Source organism: Pygocentrus nattereri, chromosome 12 (assembly GCF_015220715.1).
Source record: "Pygocentrus nattereri isolate fPygNat1 chromosome 12, fPygNat1.pri, whole genome shotgun sequence".
NCBI classification, from domain to species: domain Eukaryota; kingdom Metazoa; phylum Chordata; class Actinopteri; order Characiformes; family Serrasalmidae; genus Pygocentrus; species Pygocentrus nattereri.
In genome coordinates this window covers 34969814-34992876 of record NC_051222.1, presented here as the reverse complement: position 1 = coordinate 34992876, position 23063 = coordinate 34969814, and the positions used below count along the sequence as shown (strand labels likewise).

General features: G+C 38.2%; 1 protein-coding gene across 12 annotated transcripts in view; it reads left to right on the top strand.

Annotated features, from left to right (window-relative positions):
* Nucleotides 1-22363, top strand: part of LOC108443868 — a 34408-nt gene extending 12045 nt beyond the window's left edge. For 5 of the 12 annotated variants that reach the window (XM_037543650.1, XM_037543647.1, XM_037543643.1 and 2 more), the window contains 18 exons: nucleotides 3104-3175; nucleotides 3766-3837; nucleotides 4432-4503; nucleotides 5777-5848; nucleotides 6617-6991; nucleotides 7369-7794; nucleotides 9100-9474; nucleotides 9566-9637; nucleotides 10523-10948; nucleotides 11321-11707; nucleotides 12396-12770; nucleotides 12865-12921; nucleotides 15288-15719; nucleotides 18706-19080; nucleotides 19166-19237; nucleotides 20634-20715; nucleotides 20862-20949; nucleotides 22076-22363. In XM_037543650.1, the coding sequence (XP_037399547.1) occupies nucleotides 3104-3175; nucleotides 3766-3837; nucleotides 4432-4503; nucleotides 5777-5848; nucleotides 6617-6991; nucleotides 7369-7794; nucleotides 9100-9474; nucleotides 9566-9637; nucleotides 10523-10948; nucleotides 11321-11707; nucleotides 12396-12770; nucleotides 12865-12921; nucleotides 15288-15719; nucleotides 18706-19080; nucleotides 19166-19237; nucleotides 20634-20715; nucleotides 20862-20949; nucleotides 22076-22081 (3836 nt within the window). In that variant the 3' untranslated portion in view covers nucleotides 22082-22363. Of the gene's footprint in view, nucleotides 1-3103; nucleotides 3176-3765; nucleotides 3838-4431; nucleotides 4504-5776; nucleotides 5849-6616; nucleotides 6992-7368; nucleotides 7795-9099; nucleotides 9475-9565; nucleotides 9638-10522; nucleotides 10949-11320; nucleotides 11708-12395; nucleotides 12771-12864; nucleotides 12922-15287; nucleotides 15720-18705; nucleotides 19081-19165; nucleotides 19238-20633; nucleotides 20745-20861; nucleotides 20950-22075 lie in introns of those variants that run through there. The other 7 variants (XM_037543649.1, XM_037543645.1, XM_037543642.1 and 4 more) reach the window with 6 other exon arrangements.
* Nucleotides 22364-23063: the final 700 nt, after the last annotated feature.

Sequence of the window (23063 nt, the reverse complement as noted above, 5' to 3'; positions counted from 1 at the left end):
TCACAGACCAACTCAGCACGGCAGAGGTTCACAGTAGTGCATCATTTGTTTACATTCTTATTATAATTATAATTGAGTATGAGCTTGTGAAGATGAACTGACATATGAGTAAAGGTCATTTCATAATTGAATTTGACATATGACATTTGTCATATGGAGTGCAAGACACTAAGAAAAAGACATGACTTGGTCAATTTGGCTACCAGTTCTTTTAAAATGCTGCAGTAAATGGTCTCTGTCTTTGACATAATCGTATGACAGACTTTAAACAGGTTTATTGTGATGTTGGTCAATACATCACTCCTGAGACAATAATTAAAAATAAAAATAGAAATTCAGAACCGACAGTAAAACTCTTTAAATCTGCTGCCTTATAATGCCAGTATAAATATTGAGAATATTATAATCACTACAGATGGCCTGAAATCACATGGGTTACTTCAAGAAAATGAACTAGTTAAAACTGTTTCTTCCGCAAAATCATCTACTCGTATTTTGGACCCGATTCCTACAGGTTTACTCAAGGATAAGCAATAGCCTATTCTGTTAATAATGAACTCCTCTCTTAGCCTTGAATACATCCCAAAAACTTTTAAACTAGCAGTAATTGCACCTCTGATTATGAAAGCTAACCTCGATCTCTGTGAACTATCAAATTATAGACCCATCTCAAATTTCCCCTTTTTATCTAAGATCTTGGAAAAAACTATAGCAAAACAATTAAGCTCCTATTTGTATAGGAATCATCTACATGAAAAATTTCAGTCTGGTTTTAGACCACATCACAGTACAGAAACAGCACTAGTAAAAATTGTAAATGATCTTTTATTCTCTGACAAAGGAAATGTGTCTTTGCTAGTCCCCCGTGACCTTAGTGCAGCATTTGACTCAACAGATCACTTTATCTTATTAAATAGATTAGAAAACCTTGTAGGGGTAACAGGAACAGCTCTTTCCTGGTTCAGGTCCTACCTCACTGATCGCTATCAGTTTGTTAATGTAAAGGGTGAATCATCTGTCATTGCAAAAGTAAAGTATGGTGTTCCACAAGGCTCTGTTTTAGGATCTATATTATTCACAATATATATGCTACCACTTGGCACCAGTAAACATGGCATAAATTTCCACTGCTATGCCGATGACGCTTTTTTATACATATATATATATATATATTTCAAGCGAACCGGATGATAAAATTAAACTTAGCAAGATTGAGGACTGTATAAAAGATATAAAAGACTGGATGTCGAGTAGCTTTCTCCTACTTAACTCTGATAAAACAGAGGTCTTGCTTCTTGGTCCAAAAGCAACTATAAACAAACTGTCTAACTTAACACTTAAACATAACAATTTCTCAGTTGCATCAAGCTCATCTGTAAAAAACCTTGGTGTCATGACAGACTCTGAACTGTCCTTCAGTGCACATATTACTAATATCACTAGAACAGCCTTCCTATATCAATACTGCTAAATTAAGAAATGCATGGTCTCTGCAGGACGCAGAAAAGTTAGTTCATGCTTTTATTACTTCAAGGCTGGACACTGTAATGCCCTGCTGTCTGGATGTCCCAGCAAAAGCCTCAACAAGCTTCAGCTGGTCCAGAACGCTGCAGCCAGAGTCTCACAAGAACCAGAAAGTTTGACCACATCAGCCCAGTTTTATCAGCCCTCCACTGCATTGATTATAAAATCCTATTACTGACCTATAAAGCTCTAAACGGACTCGCCCCTCAGTATTTGATTGAACTTCTCTACTACTGTGAACCATCACGCCTACTTAGATCACAAGGTGCTGGTTTACTACAAATAACTAGAATTAATAAAGCTCCATCAGGGGGGAGAGCTTTCTCATACAAAGCCCCCCAGCTCTGGAATAATCTCCCTGTTAATGTTCAGGACTCAGACTCAGCCTCAGTCTTTAAGTCTAGGCTAAAAACTTGTACAGTCAAGCCTTTGGTGATTAGTCTTCCCTGTCAGGTCTAGACCTGCTGGAGTCTCTGCTGCTCTGTTGTACTGTAATCTGTGGTCAGCCACTCTTTACAGAACTGACTCTGCCCGAGTTGATCAGCTGCCCATCATGTGCATCTGATGCTGTTGGCCCTTCTGAACTGATCGGGTGCCCACTGCTTGCCAGCCTTCTGTACCGGCATGACCACTATTGAGCTTCTTGCTGTACAACGCTGGGCAGTCATCACCCTCAGATGCTGCTGCTGATCATAAACTAATCAAATTAACCAGTGCCCACCTGTTTTTCCTGCTTTGTACTATAATACTTTATACTAACAATGCTTGCTATCCGGTGTCGACCAGAGGAGGACGGGTTCCCCTTCTGAGTCTTGGTTCCTCTCAAGGTTTCTTCCTCTGTTAGGGAGTTTTTCCTTGCCACTGTCGCCGCTGGCGATGCTCATGGGGGCTCGGACCCCGATTTTTCTTTTCTTTCTTTCTGTAATACTGATTGTTCTGTAAAGCTGCTTTGTGACAACACCTGTGGTAAAAAGCGCTGTATAAATAAACTTTACTTGCTTGCTAGATTGGGCATAAAATACAAGCATAAAGAAGTGATTTGGTCACTTTGGCTGGAAATTGGGTTACTGATCAAGAATCAAGAAATCACTGTGAACTGTAGGCAATCTTAGTCATTTCATCTCTGACAGTCCTACAGACGTCTGATTCATCACTCCACAGAATGCATTTCCACGGCTCCATGCTTTAGACCATTCCCCTCCATGCTGGGCATTGTGCATGTTGATCTTAGGTTTGTGTGAAGCTGCTCAGCCATGGAAACCCATTTCGTGCAGCTCTTAACATGCAGTTCTTTTGCTGATGTTGCTTCCATAGGCAAGTTGGAGTTCTTTAGTGAGTTCTTCACAGAGGATAGGCACTTTATGCTTCAGCAGTCAGTGGCCAGCAATATTAACAAAGTATTATAGAGAGATTTTGAGAAAGCAACTGGAAAATATCAAAATGAAAATAATTTTTAAAAATAGTTATGAATAAATTGTAGGAATTTTACAACACACAAGAAATGTAATTTTATGGGGTAAAGAATATTGTTTAAATGTTTGTTTTTGTTTGTTTGTTTGTTTTTTCCACTTCTTTTCAGATGTGAGGACCATCATGTTTATCCCCTCCACAACAATGGCCACCACTAGCACTGAACTGACCTCCACTCCAAGTAGGTCTCCAGAGGATTCTCTGGACTTCTCATTTTAACCTTTAAATAACTCACAGACCAACTCAGCACAGCAGAGGCTCAGAGTAGCACATCATTTGTTTAAATTCTTATTATAATGATAATTGAGAATATTCGCTTGTGCTGCTGAATTCAGTAAAACAATGTCATTAAGCTCTCAGTCAGAAATTTTTCAGGGCTGGAGTGGCAGCTTTTGTGTTCAGTATCATGTTTAGTAACTTTAGCAGAGTTAATCCTGTCCAGCAGCACCTCTGAACCTCTTCAGTAGAATGGCTGCCCTCACTAGATGTCACACAGGTCAGCTGCCAAGGTCATTTATGTCAAGAAGAGGCCCTGTAGCATCTTTTTCAATGGTGTACATCACAACAAAGTTCCTTAAATGCTTATGGAATTAAATGCTGATTGACCAATTGGAGCGTAAAGTATTAATATAATGAACTATTTTATTAATATGGGTTGCCATGCAATTTAAAATGTTGCAGTAATAGGAATTAATCATTGGTTTGTGCCTAGCATATCAGGCTTTAAATGAAAGTCTATTCAATGTCAGTTTTTTTTCCACTTCTTTTCAGATGTGAGCACCATCACGTCGCCCCCCTCCACAACAATGGCCCCCACTAGCAATGAACTGACCTCCACTCCAAGTAGGTCTCCAGAGGATTCTCTGGACTTCTCATTTTAACCTTTAAATAACTCACAGACCAACTCAGCACAGCAGAGGTTCACAGTAGTGCATCATTTGTTTAGATTCTTATTATAATGATAATTGAGTATGAGCTTGTGAAGATGAACTGACATATGAGTAATGGTCATTTCATAATTGAATAAATAACTCACAGACCAATTACCACTGCTCCACAGTCCACTGGCACCATCTCCCTCCATGCTTGGCATTGTGCATGTTGATCTTAGGTTTGTGTGCAGCTGCTCAGCCAAGGAAACCAAGTTCTTTTGCTGATGTTGCTTCCATAGGCAAGTTGGAGTTCTTTAGTGAGTTCTTCACAGAGGATAGGCACTTTATGCTTCAGCAGTCAGTGGCCAGCAATATTAAAAAAAGTATTATAGAGAGATTTTGAGAAAGCAACTGGAAAATATCAAAATGAAAATAATTTTTAAAAATAGTTATGAATAAATTGTAGGAATTTTACAACGCACAAGAAATGTAATTTTATGCGGTAAAGAATATTGTTTAAATGTTTGTTTTTGTTTGTTTGTTTGTTTTTTCCACTTCTTTTCAGATGTGAGGACCATCATGTTTATCCCCTCCACAACAATGGCCACCACTAGCACTGAACTGACCTCCACTCCAAGTAGGTCTCCAGAGGATTCTCTGGACTTCTCATTTTAACCTTCAAATAACTCACAGACCAACTCAGCACAGCAGAGGCTCAGAGTAGCACATCATTTGTTTAGATTTTTATTATAATGATAATTGAGAATATTTGCTTGTGAAGGTGAACTGACATCCTTAGACTGCAATTTGTGCAAATACATATCTGCTGAATTTGGTAAAAGCAATGTCATTAAGTCAGAAATTCGGTCAGAAGTTTTTCAGTGGCAGCTTTTGTTTTCAGTATGTTTAGTAACTTTAGCAAAGTTAATATTGTCCAAATGAACTGGTTTGGTAAATATGACTCTGAATTATTTAAACATGCTGCACAAAATAGATTTCATCTTTAACATACTATTTCTATGACCTGATTAAAACCATAATGTGCTGTTGGTTGTTTATTGGGTAATGGTCATTTTATAATATGTTGAATTTAACTCATGAGCCAGTCACATGTTATAGTGGTCGTGGGCTAATTACACTAAAACATAGCTACTTAAGTCATTCTGAGGTTAGGGTTTTCAGAAATTTCTGAGCATGGTTATCACTTATGTATATGAACATTATAAGCATGTAATTTCATATGAATAAACATGACTGTTTAAGTAGTAACTATTACAATAACATTTAAAGAGTGCAAATATTTGTCTCAAAGTTTTCTAATTTCACACTACAGTTACATATAGAAACTTTGAAGGAACATGACTACCAGGAAAAAGACACAAGATTTCCAAAAGAAGAACATAATTCTGATGTTATTATCAATTAATGTTTAAGTGAAAATGTACATAGGGTAGCATGATATAAATGCTAAGCATATTATCTAGCTATTATGAGTGTCTTTGAAGGTATGATGGCAGAAACTTTGTTATTCATGAAGTGTGTATACTTCTAGAGAAAAACATGGGGAATCAAAAGAAAAGATGAGGTTTATTTACTTGGTGTGGGAAAAACATCCCCATAGCATTATCCCTCCTCCACTAAACTTTAAAGTAGGAACAGTGCGGTCAGGCAGGTAACGTTCTCCTGGGATTCACCAACATCAGGCTTGTCCATCAGACTTCCAGGTACAGAAGCGTGATTCATCACTCCACAGAATGCGTTTCCACTGCTACAGAATCTGCTCTCAGAATACTGCTATTAGGAAATTGTAGAAATCATATCACACAAGAAAAAAATGTATTTTTAAAGAGGTAAAGCTTAATGTTTATATATATGTATATAGATATATATATTTTTTTACTTCTTTTCAGATGTGAGCAACATCACTTCGATCTCCACCATAACAGTGACCGCTACTAGCACTGAACTGACCTCCACTCCAAGTAGGTTTCCAGAGGATTCTCTGGTATTCTTATTTTAACCTTTAAATAACTCACAGAAAAAATCAGCACTGACGTTCAAAGTATTGCATCATTAGTTAGAGCTCAAGCTCAGCTAGATTATACAGCAGGACCGTGATCCAAAGTTTACAAGCATGTCCAGCTCTGGCTCAAAAAGAAAAAAACTATGGTTTTGTACTGGCCGAGTCTTGACTTGAATCCCATTGAATGCAGACACTCCATAGAAGCCGAATTAAAACTATTCACCAGAGAAAAGTGGGCCCCAATTTCTCCACAGTGATGTAATAGACTCACTGCACATTATTGTAAACATTTGCAGTTGTTACAGCCAAGGGTTGCACAACCATTTATTACATTAACTCAATGTGGCTCGTGAAATTGAGCCCAGTAGTCAATTGAATTTGAACTGTTTGATTTAGTAGCTTAACTTTCAATATCAATTACTTTTTCACACAGGGGTAGGTCAGGCTGAGCAGCATTTTCCCTTCAATTAACAAAATCATCATGTAAAAGGAGATTTTTTTATTTTTATTTACTTGGATTATCATCTTTGATGATCTGAAACTTTCAAATGTGTCAAATATGCAAAAACTGAAGACATTTGAAAGTTTTTTCACAGCACTGTAAAGGAAGTGTGTGATTTCAAACTGACAAAAAAACCTGATAAAAGCTTTTGTCTCACCAGCAATGAAATATAAATAAACGTTGCACTTCTTTGTCATGGATGGTTATTTTTTGTTTCAACAACAGGTCCTTTTAAAGATCCCTGCAACAACTACACTCCTCTGGATCAACCCTGGAGAGCCACTAATGCAACTGGACTGAAGATCTGTGACAGATTCTTCAACTGGAACGGCTGGTATCGCCTGTTGTATTACGGGATGAGTGTCCGTATGCCAGAGAGCTGTGTTAATCAATCCAGATGTGGTACTGATGTTGCTCTGTGGCTGAATGGCTCTCACCCTCAGACAGGGGATGGAATAGTCACGCGTGGGGTCTGTGGGAGGTCAGGAAGTGACTGCTGTTACTACACATTCACCCCCATTCGAGTCAAAGCATGTCTAGGGAACTATTATGTCTATGAGTTTGTGAAGCCAAATGTTTGTAATGCTGCTTACTGTGCAGGTACGTTATTTACACTATAAGATTTAGACTGTATTTTAGAATATTGCCAATGTTTATTCATGTTTGCGTTTCTTTTTATTCAATTTTGCACAAGATCTCAACTTTTTTTGAAAATGGCATTGTATAAGAACCAGCAGGTCTTCAAAAGATCTATTTGAAAAGACATTTGGATATTAATGGCTGTTCTTTTCAGAGGACAGTAAATCCGTTCTGCTATGCAAGCTCTACACTAACTACTTTCTATAGTCTTGTCCCATGAAAAGCTATAACAGAATATTTGCAGAAGTGTATATACTGTATGTAGTATAAGGTATAAGGCAGTGAGGACTGTGCAGAAAATGATTCTGATGATTCTCATGATTCTGTTTCCACAACAGACACTACAAACAACATCACTTCTGACCCCTGCAATGTTAACACTCTTCTTGATAATGACTGGAGAAGACCAGTCACTTTGTTCTACACCAACTACAGTGGCTTTGATGACACTCTTATTCAATGGAGCGGCTGGTATCGTCTGTATCTTCAGGGAAAAAGTGCTCAGATTCCTGAATCTGATTGGTGTTGGAGTTTTATGTCCTGTGGTGGATACACTGCACTTTTACTTGGTGGATCTCATCCTCGACCACAGGACGGCATTGTCACCAGAGAAATCTATGGAACATATGTCTATTCTAATGATAGTAGGCAATGCAATTCCTACAGATCAAACCCAATCCAAGTCAAAGCCTGTCCAGGAAATTACTACGTCTACAGACTCGTCAAGCCAGCTGCATCAATTCCAATGCCCACATACTGTGCAGGTAAAGTCTGCTGTTTCCCATATTCCATCCATCCATCCATCCATTATCTTCCGCTTCTGCGGGGTTCGTGTCGCGGGGGCAGCATCCTAAGCAATGAGGCCCAGACCTCCCTTTCCCCAGCCACTTCCACTAGCTCTCCAAGGGGGATTCCGAGGCGCTCCCAGGCCAGCTGGGCGATATAGTCACGCCAGCGTGTCCTGGGTTTTCCCCGGGGTCTCTTCCCAGGTTGTTTATTCATAATGAATGCACAGCTGATGTGAACAGTATCTTAAGGTAAATTACAATTCAAATAGTTAATTATATATCTCCTTCAAAGTCTTTTATCCAAGAAATTACTATCAGAAACCCCCTGATTGAGGTCCACCTGGTGTTAGTTGATATCCAATTTGTTAATACAACCAGATTTTCTCAGCCATCCTCGAGCACTTCAAACGTTTCTGGGCAGAGGGCTGTTCTTAAATGAATCTTTTTGGGAGGTGCACCACTCCAAACCTAGCAGTGACATTCACGTTTGAAAACAGCTGCATAAAGATCTCTTTTCATTGTAAATCAGTACAGTAGTCCCTGAAAGACTGAACTGTCAGGGATCATTGCTGTAGTTTCTGACTTGGAAATCTGATTCGATCCCCAGCACTGACAGTCCATGACTGAGGTGTCCTTCAGCAAGACACCTAACCACCAACTGCTCCCTGGGCGCTGTTGATAGGGCTGCCCACCACTCTGGCCAAGTGTGCTAACTGCCCCCTAGTGTGTGTGTGTGTGTGTGTGTGTGTGTGTGTTCACTAGTGTGTATGTGGTGTTTCACTTCACGGATGGGTTAAATGCAGAGGTGAAATTTCCCCGTTTGTGGGATTAAAAAGTGTCACTTAAACTTATTGCTTCCATTTATATGAATGTGCATTTAATATACTGTATATCAGCATTAATTCAACACTTTTCAATTTTTTAATTCAAAAATAAAAAATTTTTAACTGATCTTCACTTATTGGCACCCTTGATTAATAGAGGCTATAGAAAAAAAAAACACCTTTTGTTTGGTGAAATAGACTAATTCTCACACTGAAAAAAAATAATAAATAAAAATCTCACCTTTATTTTAAGAAGAAAAAAAAATCCATCATCAAGAATCATCAAAACCAAAAGATAAGTTATGTATTGGTCCATTATTTATCGTGCAAAGGAAGTTTGGAATTTCAAATAATGTCAAAATGTGAAAAAAAGACAGATGTAGATGATTTTGACAGCAATGATATTTAAATAAACTTGCTTTGCCGTTCATGCCTATTTTATTGATATCAACAACAGCTACTTTTACTGACCCTTGCACCAACTACACTCCTCTGGATCAACCCTGGAGAGCCACTAATACAACTGGACTGAAGATCTCTGACAGATACTTCAACTGGACTGGCTGGTATCGTCTGCTGTATTACGGGATGAGTGTCCGTATGCCAGAGAGCTGTGTTAATCAATCCAGATGTGGTACTGATGTTGCTCTGTGGCTGAACGGTTCTCATCCTCAGATAGAGGATGGCATAGTCACTCGTGGGGTCTGTGGGAGGTCAGGGAGTGACTGTTGTTACTACAGTTCCACCCCCATTCGAGTCAAAGCCTGTCCAGGGAACTATTATGTCTATGAGTTTGTGAAGCCAAATGTTTGTGATGCTGCTTACTGTGCAGGTACTTTATTTACACTATACGCTTTAGACTGTGTACTTTAGACTGTTGCCCATGTTTATTCATGTTTGTGTCAATGTTTATTTTTATTCAGATGTGAACACCGCCACTCTGAACACCGCCCACACAAGTGCTCCCAGTGTTGCTCCATCACAGATAAACACTAGTAGGTTACTGTGCTATAATACATAATATCAGGCCACTGGTAAATGCAACTCAGTAGTCACTGGCCAGTCAGAAACAGTCTGAGAACATTTTCAACATGTATAATAGAAATATGCCACAGATTGTCCCTGCATCTTTCTCCTGTGAGCCCTTTCATGTGGTAACACCAGAGAAAAGCCTGGAGTCAATGAAGATGCTTGTGTTCTTGTTGGAAACTTGCCACCTTCCTAAGCTAACTTTGTTTTAGCTTTGGTGTGTTCTGATAAAATCCTAATTTTACAGCCAAGAAGTTGCTTTACAAGAGCAATTTATGACAGATGGCATGTTTTCAGATAGGTAAATCATCCAGTTCATAGCCATTGTGATAGATATGGTTGAAACCATTTTTATGATCTGTACTTTGAGCCATTTATAAACACAGTTTAGAGCTAATCACATATTTGTCATTCTACGTTTTACTTTAAGTTGAGCTGCTGTTGTACCACTTCATTTTAAACATGGATTATTAAATTTGCCCAAATTCTGCCCAAAATCGTAAACTGCCAATCCTTATTTTGATTGTCCACCACTTTGGATTTGGCAGTATACAAAAAATAGTAATACCTTCAACAACAACAGCCACTTCTTAAGTTTCCAGCATCATCATGGGATAGTAGGTTCAAATCCTGGTAATGCCACAGCTGCCCTGAACTGAAAATACCTTTGTCATTGTGATTGGAAGACGTCCCACCTCAAAATCGTAATATTTCATCATGAACATCATTATCATCAAACACTTTTCACATTTTAACGTTCAGTTTCGGCACAATGTTCTGTGATTTTGAGTATAAGGCAGAGAAGATTCTGCAGAGAATAATTGCTTCTTATGATTTTGTTTCCACAACAGACACTACAAACAACATCACTTCTGACCCCTGCAGTATCTACAGGGTTCTTGATAATGACTGGAGAAGACCAGAAAGTAGGTTCTACACCTACTACAGTGGCTTTGATGACACACTTGTTGAATGGAGTGGCTGGTATCGTCTGAATCTTCAGGGAAAAATTGCTCAGATTGCTGAATCTGATTGGTGTTGGAGTTTTATGTCCTGTGGTGGTTACACTGCCCTTTTACTTGGTGGATCTCATCCTCGACCACAGGACGGCATCGTCACCAGAGAAATCTATGGAACGTATGTCTATTCTAATGATAGTAGGCAATGCAATTCCTACAGATCAAACCCAATCCAAGTCAAAGCCTGTCCAGGAAATTACTACGTCTACAGACTCGTCAAGCCAGCTGCATCAATTCCAATGCCCACATACTGTGCAGGTAAAGTCTGCCGTTTCCTATATTGTCTAGCTGATATGACCAGTAAATCAAGGTGAATGTTTATTTAATTTTAAAGTAATTTATAGGTCTCCAACATAGTCTGTTTAAAATGTCTTGTCAAGCTGGTGATAGTAGAGAGTAGTCTAGTAGACATAGTGAAAATAAATGAAGTGAAATTCTGACTATAGCACACTAGTATATACAAAAATATGTCCAAAAAATTATTAAAATGCTTTTATTCACAACAAGAATAGCATCCATAATCTACTGCAGACTTTAAGAACATCACTGATACATTTTCATTAAGCTAAAAATGACCTTTCTTGTTATTTGACTGATTTCTTTTTAAATGTTCATCTATTTTCATGACAGTTGCTATTGAGACTCCCAGTTATGATCCCTGTAACAACTACACCTTTCTGGATCAACCCTGGAGGGCCATTAATGAGACTGGAGGGTCCAACTGTGATAGAAACCTCCACTGGAACGGCTGGTATCGGCTGCTGTATTACGGGACGAGTGTTGGTATTCCAGACAGCTGTGTTAACCAGTCCGGATGTGGTACTGATGTCGCTCTATGGCTAAACGATTCTCACCCTCAGATTAAGGATGGAATAGTCACTCGTGCAGTCTGTGGAAGGTCTGGAAGTGACTGCTGTTACTACAAATCCAGTCCAATTCGGGTCAAGGCCTGTCCAAAAAACTATTATGTCTATGAATTTGTCAGGCCATTCATGTGTAATGCAGCTTACTGTGCAGGTAATGTGATTGTCATATACATTCCAGTGGACTTGTGTTTTTTTTTCAGTCTTACATTTGTGGCTAACCAGTTCAAACTAACACTGGAAATAAGATATGAATGTAAACTGTAATTGATGTAAATTTAGTCTAAGAAAACCAAAAAAAATTAGTCTTCTACTGTAAGCTTTCATATGATTGCAATGTGAGTCCTCACAAGTCCTGATCTGTGTATCGTGTCTGTAGGATGTTCTGAAGTTATGAAGGCTAGAATGCAGCTATGCCCTTGGGCTTTGGGTACTAGGTCCTAATAATCACACATCTGCCTTTTGAATATGCTGTATATAAGATTTTCACTGAGGTTTTCTTACAATGTAATTCATTATTAATTTCACACTATTAACACTCAATGTTAAAGAATAATTAGTTCAATTTCCTGAATGTTGCTTTGTATTTCTGTATATGTCTTTAGATTTAAGATTAGATGTAGATAGAAAAAGTGATAAAACTCCAACTTTTAATTAAAGTAAATTTATTCTAAGAAAAAAAAGGAAATCTGCCATCAAGAAATCACCAAAAGCTTAAAAATTAAGGGGGGAAAATGAAAAATGAAACAAATGAATATAAAACATTTTGTCCCCACAGCAAATATATATAAATAAATCTTGCATTTCTGTCATCAATGCTTATTTTATTGTTTCAACAACAGTTAATTTTAAAGATCCCTGCAACAACTACACTGCTCTGGATCAACCCTGGAGAGCCACGAATGTAACAGGACTTTGGATCTCTGACAGTTTCTTCAACTGGAATGGCTGGTATCGGCTGCTGTATTATGGGATGAGTGTGCGAATGCCAGAGAGCTGTGTTAATCAATCCAGATGTGGTACTGATGTTGCTCTGTGGCTGAATGGATCTCATCCTCAGATAGAGGATGGAATAGTCACTCGTGGAGTCTGTGGGAGTTCAGCAGGTGACTGCTGTGACTACAGATCCACTCCAGTTCGAGTCAAAGCCTGTCCAGGAAACTACTACGTCTATGAGTTTGTGAAGCCAAATCTTTTGGGTGCTGCTTACTGTGCAGGTACTTTGATTATTTCAAAAAACTTAAGATGACATTTTTTTCAACAATGTTGCCAAAGTTCATTCATATTTGTTTCAATGTTCTCTTTATTCAGATGTGAACACCATCCAGACAAATGCGACCAGTGTTGCTGCATCACAGATGAACACTGGTAGGTCTTCCCAAGGTTTCACAGTAATTTCAGGACTTTCTTGTCTAAATAAAGGATGATGGCTTTATGGACATACATTACACATATAGTACTATAGTAATATAGTAACACCACAGCAAATTTCTCTTAAACTCGAGACAATGATGCTTGTGTTTTTGTCAGAAATGTGCTGTGCTAACTTTGTCCTAGACAAAAACAAAATGCAAATTGCATAGACCCATGTTTTATTCACAATAGAACGCAGAACGCATATCAGATGCTGAAAATGAGATATTTTACCATTTCATGACAAGCATTGGTTCATTTACAACTTGATGGTAGCAACACATCTCAAAAACGTTGGAACAGGGCAACAACGGGGTAAGTCATAATAAAAAAAAATTTAAAAGCTGGAGAAGAAACTTGCAAATACCTCACATGACTGTGTATATAAAAAGCATTTTAGAGAGGCAGAGTCTGTCAGAAGCAAAGAAGGGTAGTTGTTCACCACTCTCCCAAAAAACTGCATCTAAAAATTGTGGAACAACTTCAGAAAAATGTTCCTCAATGTAAAACTGTAAAGATTTTGGATATCCCACTATCTACAGTACATAAGATCATCAAAAGATTCAGAGAATCTGGAGAAATCCCTGTACACAAGGGAAAATGCCAACGGTCAAATTTGGATGCTCATGATCTTTAGGACTTCAGGACTGCATTGAAAACAGCCATGCTTCTGTACAGGGAAATCACTGTGTGGCCTCAAACACTTCCAGAAATCATTGTCTGTGAACACAGTTGGCCATGCAATCCACAAATGCAAGTTAAAGCTGTATCATGCGATGATGAAGCCATATGTCAGCACAATCCAGAAACGCAGCCATCTTATTTGGGCCAAAGCTCATGAAAAACGGGCATCAGACAAGAATGGGTCAAAATTCCTCTCCCAAAACTCCAGCAGTTGGTCTCCTCACTTTCCAGATATTTACAGACCATTTTTAAAAGAAGATGGAAAGGTACACACGGCCCTGTTCCATTTTTTTTTAAAAATGTATTTCTGCCATCAAGTATCAAGTTCTAATTGATTTAATGTTGTTCATGAAATGGTAAAATGTTTCTCTTTCAACATATGACATGTTCTATCATGAATAAAATACAGGTCTATAAGGCTACAGCGTCACAACTTTTTGGAATTGCGGTTGTGTATATATACACAATATGTATGTATATACAGTATCTCATGAAAGTGCATACACCCCTCATATTTCTGCAAATATTTTATTATATCTTTTCATGGGACGACACTCTAGAAAAGAAACTTGGATATAACTTAAAGTAGTCAGTGTGCAGCTTGTATAACAGTGCAGATTCACTGTCCTCTGAAAAGAACTCAACACACAGCCATTAATGTCTAAATAGCTGGCAACACAAGTGAGCCGACCTCACAGTGAACATGTCCACATTGTGCCCAATTGTGTTGTCCCTCCATGGTGCCATGTGACTCCTGGTTCCAGGTGTGAATGGGGAGCAGAGCTGTTAAATTTGGTGTTTTGGGTACAATTTGCTCATACTGGCCACTGGATATTCAACATGGCACCACACGGTAAAGAACGCTCTGAGGATGTGAGAAATAAAATTGTTACTCTCCATAAAGATGGCCTGGGCTATAAGAAGATTGCTAAGATTGCTATTCCACCATGTACTGTGACATTCTGAAGCAGAGCACGATCCCCTCCCTCCAGAAACTGCACAGCATGGCAGTTTTCCAACTCGATAACGACCCCAAACACACCTCCAAGATGACAACTGCCTTGCTGAAGGTACAGGTGACAGACTGGCCAAGTGTCTCCAGACCTAAACCCAATTGAGCACCTGTGGGGCATCCTTGAGCAGAAGGAGGAGGAGCACAAGGTGTCTAACATCCATCAGCTCCGTGATGTCATCATGGAGGAGTGGAAGAGGATTGCAGTAGCAACCTGTGCAGCTCTGGTGAATTCCATGCCCGAGAGGGTTCAGGCAGTGCTAGATAGTAATGGTGGTCACACTGGTCACAAACTATTGAAAACTATTGAAACTTTGAGCAATTTGGACCTGTTGGACTCACTTGTGTTGCCAGCTATTTAGACATTAATGGCTGTGTGTTGAGTTATTCTCAGAGGACAGTAGTTTGAGTTGAGTGAACTCTAGTCTAAATAATAGCAACGCATCACATAAGCAAAAATACAGTAGCAGTATTTCACCATAAATATTTTATTATGAAAATTTTATAATCATCATGAACATTTGATGTTTGGTTTTTGTGTGTTCTTCTTTGATTTTTGCAGCATGTGATAAAGCGGTGAGAATTTTAAAGAAAATATTTGCTTTTTATGATCCTTTGTCCACAGCAGACACTGCAAACAACATGACTTATGACCCCTGCAGTATCTTCAGTGTTCTTGACAATGACTGGAGAAGACCAGTCAGTGACTTCTACACCAACTACAGCTATTTTGATGACACTCTTGTTGAATGGAGCGGCTGGTATCGTCTGTATCTTCAGGGAAAAAGTGCTCAGATTCCTGAATCTGATCAGTGTTGGAGTTGGAGAATGTTCTGTGGTGGATACACTGCACTTTTACTTGGAGGATCTCATCCTCAACCACAGGATGGCATCGTCACCCGAGAAATATTTGGAACATATTTCTCCTCATTTCATAGCAGCCAATGTAATTCCTACAGATCAAAACCAATCCAAGTCAAAGCCTGTCTAGGAAATTACTACGTCTACAGACTCGTCAAGCCACCTGTGTCACTTCCGATACCCACATACTGTGCAGGTAAAGTTTGCTGTTTTCTCTTTTTTATTAATAATGGATGTACAGCTGATGTGGTCAGTATCTTATGGTGAATTAATTCAAAAAGCAAATTAAAGGTTTCCTTCGTAGTCTGTTTAGAAAATGTCTCCTTAAGCTGATGGCTTGAGTTCAAGACACCCTTTAACACAGGAACTATTCTTCTTCTTCTTGCTGACTTCTGCTGGCAAAAATATTGGTTTCTTGAAGAACAGGAGTGGAGACTTGTTGAGGAAAAAGACGTTTAATACACACATCTTGTACCAAGCAAGTCTAATAACCTTATAAAGAAGATGGACTTAAATAGTGAACCATGTAAACCACAGCTGCTTTTTGTCTCTTTGTCTAAATGACCCAGAACCACCCCCACTTGATGGGTGACTGCCTCTGCCTTTGTAATTAAAATAGAGGTGTTGAGACCCACCCAGGAATTTACAGTCTCTCCCATCTGGGGGGCAGGATGTCTCTGAGATATCCCTTCAACAACTGGCATTGCTAGATTGGGGAGCTATAGATAACCAGATATGTAATAGGTTAACCATTGTAGGTCGTTACACGACAAAGGGACTCCTCTCCACAGCCCTCACACATCACCCAATAGAGACATACAAAATGAAGTCAAGATTAACACAAAAGGCAATGGAAAAAGATGAAGGTTTAAGAGATGTTGCAAAGTTAATAAAAATAAAGGAAAAGACAAAGTTAATGAAAATAAAGGAAAATAATATTTAACCAAGATCAGCATCTTCTTCTTCTTCTACTTCTTATGACAAATCTTAGCTAGGACCAAATAAAGAAGGAGACTAATTCCTTACCAGGATCCAGGAAAACATTTTATTCTGTTGCAGTTATGGTCTCCTCAGATATAGCTAGAGATAGACTGGAGGTAACATGCAGCATGTGGTGGAAGGAGGAAGAATACTTAGTCAATACTTTTTTACCTTACTTTGCTTCCCACTTGCAAAAAATGTATGATATGAGAATGTTTACAAAGAAAGAGCAAAACCTGTGATGCAATGAGCTATCAACTGTTAAACCTTAAGAATACACAGTGTTACATCTCAAACATAAGTCAAGGAGGACGGAGGGACAGCAACTAGAGTATGGAGGAGCACAATAAAGGGGTACAGAGACCAATATAAAGCAGATAAGCAGATTTCAAAATTTTAATATACAGACAAATGAACAGCAGAAACAAACAATACAGATCATCGCAGGCACACAACAGTTGTATTATACAACTACACAGCACAGTCAAAACAAATGAAGAGAAATTCTCTTCATTTGTTAAAAAAAAAAAAAACACAAGTAGATTTATATTAAAAAAAATTGGTCCCACTTTATATTAAGTGCCTCTAACAATAATTACAGATGGAAGCAGTACACCTTATTTAATTATGTGTGTATCAACTTCATGTAATTACAAAAGTAATAGTTGTAACAGCCGGTTCTCTCTGATGTTATAACATAAATGTAATTAGATTTGTATTCAGACTGGAACAACAGTTGTTTTCATAAGTGTGTGATAACTTACATTAAGACATTATTTACACTGCATCTGCCAGCTTTCCTGACATTTAGCTGGTGTTTATGTTGTTAGTGCTGTGACACTGTAACCAGTTTCAGCTTTAAACCAGTCTGTAATGAGTCAGAACAGCAGACGCCCCTTATATTAACATGTAGCTTCATAACATTCATTAAATGTGTTGTATTTCCCCCAAAGCAACATCTACATTACCACTGCATTATTACACAGTAACTACATAGTAATTACACAGGAATTGTCCACTTATTTTAAAATGTAACAAACACTAAACTACAGGAATATTCCTGTGTAGTTGTTATGTATGTACAGTGTAATGATGCAGTGGTAATATGGACGTCACTTTGGGGGAAATGCAACACATTTAATTAATTAATGTTAAAGTTATATTTTAAGATAAGGAACATCTGCTGTAATAATAGCATTAATCAATGTGACACGATTAACTTGTTACAACAGTCATTTCACAGTTATTGTGTAAAACATAAAATGTAATGTTTTGTAAAATACACTTTTACTGCTGAAAAAGGCTTTTGATCTGTAGAGTATGAATAAGATAATTGCATGTGCTGTTTTTCTGTAACCTGTCTACAATTCAAAATTCAAATCATCAGTAGATACACTGTTGTTGCATATGTGGGCAGTCGTGGGAGGTTAGGGAACAAGCCCTGTGACTGGAAGGTTGCCGGTTCGATCCCCTCACTGACAGTCCATGACTGAGGTGTCCTTGAGCAAGACACCTAACCCCCAACTGCTCCCTGGGTGCCGTGGATAGGGCTGCCCACTGCTCCGGGCAAGTGTGCTCACTGCCCCCTTATGTTTGTGTACTGAAACCACCTTAAAAGGTGGTCAGAGCTCAGTTTGTTTTCGGGGGCTGAACTCATTGACGTGTTCACATATGCCCAGAAAACCATGTCTCAGTGGTCTGAATCCACTTGAGATGCTGGAGCAGCTGTGGAAACACACCCTAGGAAACTCCCACTAGGAATGCATGCGATGCAGAGTTTTAAGATGATTGCTTATAGAGAACACACTTCTGCATATTTTAATGTGGCCTCTGCAAAAGTTATGGCAGGTTTTTTTTTCAGGATGTTAAACTCAATAAATCAATAGAAATTGTGCTAAAATTGGAAAAATTCAACAAATTCAAAGATTCAAATATGATCCCTTATTTTCATTTAAAAAAATAAACGCAACATTCACAGGATTTTATCTGTGGGTGTTCAGAATTTGCGTGCAGCTGTATGTATTAGAGAACTTATATTCAACCTATGATTTATAGAGAAATAACAGTAAACAGGGTTTTAATTGTTTTTTGAATTGGTTTTTCATAGTGAACAGTCATTTTCTTTGTTTCAATAATTTAGTTTGTTCTCTGACACTAAACGACTTAATCACTGATGCAGATTATATTTATTTTAAAAACAGCTGTGTTCATTGATCCCTGTAATGACTACACTGTGCTGGACCAAGCCTGGAGAGCCACTAATGTAACTGGACTGTGGATCTGTGACAGAAACTCCAACTGGACTGGCTGGTATCGGCTGCTATATAATGGGATGAGCATTCGTATGCCAGAGAGCTGTGTTAATCGATCCAGATGTGGTACTGATGTTGCTCTGTGGCTGAATGGCTCTCATCCTAAGACAGAGGATGGAATAGTCACTCGTGGGATCTGTGGGAGGTCAGGAAGTGACTGCTGTTATTACAATTCCATCCCAATTCAAGTCAAAGCCTGTCCAGGAAACTATTACATCTATAAGTTTGTCAGGCCAACGTTCTGCACTGCAGCTTACTGTGCAGGTACTCTGTTGGTTTTTGGGCATTAGTCTGTGTTTTGCTAATAATTATTGGGTTTCTTATCTGTTGTAACTTGTTTTTTATTCAGATGTGAACACCATCACTCTAAACACCAACCAGACCTTTGTATTCATTGATCGACCATCAAATACAGGCACTAGTAGGTGTCCAGCAGCTCTCTCTGTGTTTGAGCCTCTCATAATTTGGTTGTCTAAATAAAGACCACTAGTATTCTAATCTTCTAAATGAGAATACACTGCATGCTTTACTCCATGCTAGTTTTTCTTATTACAGCCTGGCCCAGCTCTGCCCCTAAATCATGAGTGTTTTCCTTGGACATTCTATGGGTTGTGTTGATTGATTGTGTTTGATATGAACAGTTCCTCTTGGGGCAATTGCACCATCATTTACTTAGCTGTGGATTACAATTCAACATGATTTAACCGTCGTTGTTTTGGCATTTTGTTCAGTTACAAGAACAAGATTACTGAGTGATGTTTGATCACAGCTAGAGGAACTGGTTACCAAGTGCTGAGTCTGCTGAGTGTTCTGATCTATAAGATGTTGCTGTTTTTAGCCATCCTGTTATAGTATAAAGGCTAAAGGCAGAGAGCTTATAGAGGTTTACATCCTTATTAATCCAATAACAACAGAAAATCAGATTTTGTCAGTAATCTGTTTAAGTTGTTTATGTGCACTTGAGTGATCAGATCATGTTGAAACTGAGTTTTCATTAGTCAGGCAATAATTGTATTTCTGCTCTGCAACCTGCTAATCAACTCACCGGATAAGACGTGATGCAAGCGTAATGCAAAACTCGAACATCTTGTGATCTTTCTAGATGGAAATATGTAAATTCATCATGTAAAGCATAAAGATGTTTAAGATTTCATTTAAATCTTTCATTTCATCAAGTATGTAGTTGGTTTTAGCATCGCCCCAAAAGCCTTTTTTGCAGTCTTGCAGTTCCTGTGTTAATCGCTGCTTGCCATTTGTGGTACAGCAGTCTGGTTTTGCCAGTTGCAGACTGAGAAATACAAAGGAAATCAGAGTAAGTTTACATGTACTGAGGAATCTGATTACGAAGCTGAAATCCAGCTCCACTTACCAGGACCTTGGAAATCAGAGTATGCTATTTAAATGATCACTTAGATAATCAGGTAACTGCAAAATGTTGATTATGATTAGATTACTGAGTGTATGTAAACACATGACTGATGTGATGTCTTGCTGGCTAGAGAGGGTGGGTTCTGCTGAATGTTCTGATGTGTGCATAATTTCTGCTAGACTTAAGGCTAGAATGCAGTTATGCACTTGGGCTTGGGGCTCTGAGCATTTAAAATGACCCATCTGCCACCAGATCATGCTGTACATCAGGTTTAACTACAGTTTATTTTAAACCTTTAGACCTGCTGAAACCTGCTAAACTTTAAGGAAAACCTAAAAAGTTACAGTATTAAATTGGGACACTTTTAAAATGTTGACAGATTTCATGAATGTTTTGTTTTTTGTTTCTGTGTGTGTGTGTGTGTGTGTGTGTGTGTGTGTCACTACAGACTATTTGATAATTCTTTATGTAGCTGTTGGTATTGCATTTTGTGGGATTGCAGCTTTTCTTGCTGTACATTTTTGGAGAAGGTAAGAAAACATACCAAGACAAAATTAAGGTAAATGCATTAGTCTATATTATATTGTTATTAATAATATATGATGTTTATTATTTAAATAATACTATTTAAAAAATAACTGTGTCTGTCCTACATAATAATACTTACACTTTGAAGATACAGGAGAAATGAGGTGAATGATGAAAATGTGGAAGAAGAAATCTACAATGATGCATTCAGTCCTTCAATTTACGAGAGTCTACCAGTGAGTAACAGACATGAGTCTTACTACACTCATCATTATTTTACTGGTCACTGGGAATGGTACAGATCAGTGATGCAAATGAGCTGTCAAGCTGTCTATTACCTACAGTTGATGATGTGTACATTGCCAGTACATAACAGCTACTGCAAGCTAACAGAGAAACTCTGTAGTCTGGACTCTTCAGCCACCAATGCGTAGCTGCTGAAGCACCACTGTTAGCTCATTAGTAACATAATACATTTACATTAACGGCATTTGGCTGACACTCTTATCCAGAGCGACTTATAGTTTGATCGTTTTACACAGGTAGACCAATGTGGTGTTAGGAGTCTTGCCCAAGGACCCTTATTGGTATAGTGTAGGGTGCTTGGCCTGGTGGGGGACTGAACCCCAGTCTACAGTGTAGAAGCTAAAGGTGTTAACCACTACACTAACCAACCATGTACTGCAAATCCCATATGTGTGCTTTATTGCAGTAGTGAAAAAAGAAATAAACATACAATATTTTTTGCATTGATTATTGTGATATACAACACCATATTCACAATTTGATCTATCAGTCTAAACCAAAATAAACATGGTCATATTCACACTCAGCGTGTACATGCAATATTTTACAATGTCTCATGTTTAATGGCTTAATGTCTCAGATTTTAAAACCAGACTTATCTGTTCCAGCTAATACTAACTGCCAACTGTGGGAAGCCAGAATAAAAATAGCCGTCACGGATTATAAATCTAGGCAGTCTGTGAATCTACAGCTTTGGCTAGATCAGCTGCATCCTAGCCACTGAAGTTCATAACAATGAGCTTTTACTTATTTGATAACAGCACATAATAAAGTGGACCTTGAAAATTAAATGTATCATTATTTGTTTTTGCCCTTAACCAAAATAGTTCATGTTAACAGCCACTTATAATATGCATTTCTGCCTATACTTATATTCTAATGTGGCTATACAGACTATACTTGCAGTAATATTTAGTAGTTGTGCAATAGTGTCATGTTGCTAAAACAGAACATTGTGTACTTGTATAAATGAACACAATAGCTGTGTGTGTGTGTGTGTGTGTGTGTGTGTGTGTGTGTACACTCTGCCTTAATTTTTTTGTCATCTTCTCTTAGACTTGAAGAAACAACACTGAACCATGGAAACTGCCCCAACAGAGAAAGACGGAGAGATTTCTTTTTTTGCTTATTTGCTATTAACATTAATTAATTAGTTTTAATTCAGAGTGTCAAACTGCTATATGTGAGCCTTAAACATTCAGACATATTAAAGTAACTCAAATCTCTGTTACAAACACATATATAAATGTATATAATTTGCTGTGGAATTTTGTGTTGTCTTTTTTTTTCTATGACGTGTATGAAATGCTAAGTGCTCTAATAAACCTTGATGTACACACTGCATTCACATGCCGGGTGGATGTGTTCAATGCCAAAATATAATCTCTACATTTCTATTTGCTTCAACGAAAAATAAATAAATAAATAAGATGCGCAGGCACGTAGAATTATTCCTTTCCATGCACAAAGCTACATTTTTATTGCAGATGAGTTTAAAAGATGGTAGGAATTACCTGCAATTGAGAATTCCCAAATGAGTCTAATTTCTTTTACACCATGTAATTAAATAGGCTGTTTCATTAATGAGCCTTATTAATGATCTCTGTTCTGATTGGCTACGCTATACTGTCTGTCATTCATAAAGCTGTCAGGGCTGGATCACTCTCTGTAACTTAAGCATAAATGGGCGTGGCTAAACTGCTATAGATGGATATATGTGAATGTATTGGTTTGCATGGCATCAGAAAAAAGAGCAGTTGTGCTGCGTATTTTGTATGTAGGGACTGTTTGGAGTCATTTTGCCAAGAAGCTGCACTAGCAGTTTAGGGCTTCTTCTGAGAACCTTTATATTACATCTTCAAAAGGGTTCTTCATACTCACACATCCCATTTCTCTAGAGATACACCCATTGAAAGGTTCTTTGGAGAAACAAATGTGGTTATCATGCAATGAATCCTTTGTGTCACCTTTATTTTTAAGTGAGTGGTAGAATTCAGAAACAAAATAATGACTGACATGTCCCTCACAACCATTTCTAAATGTT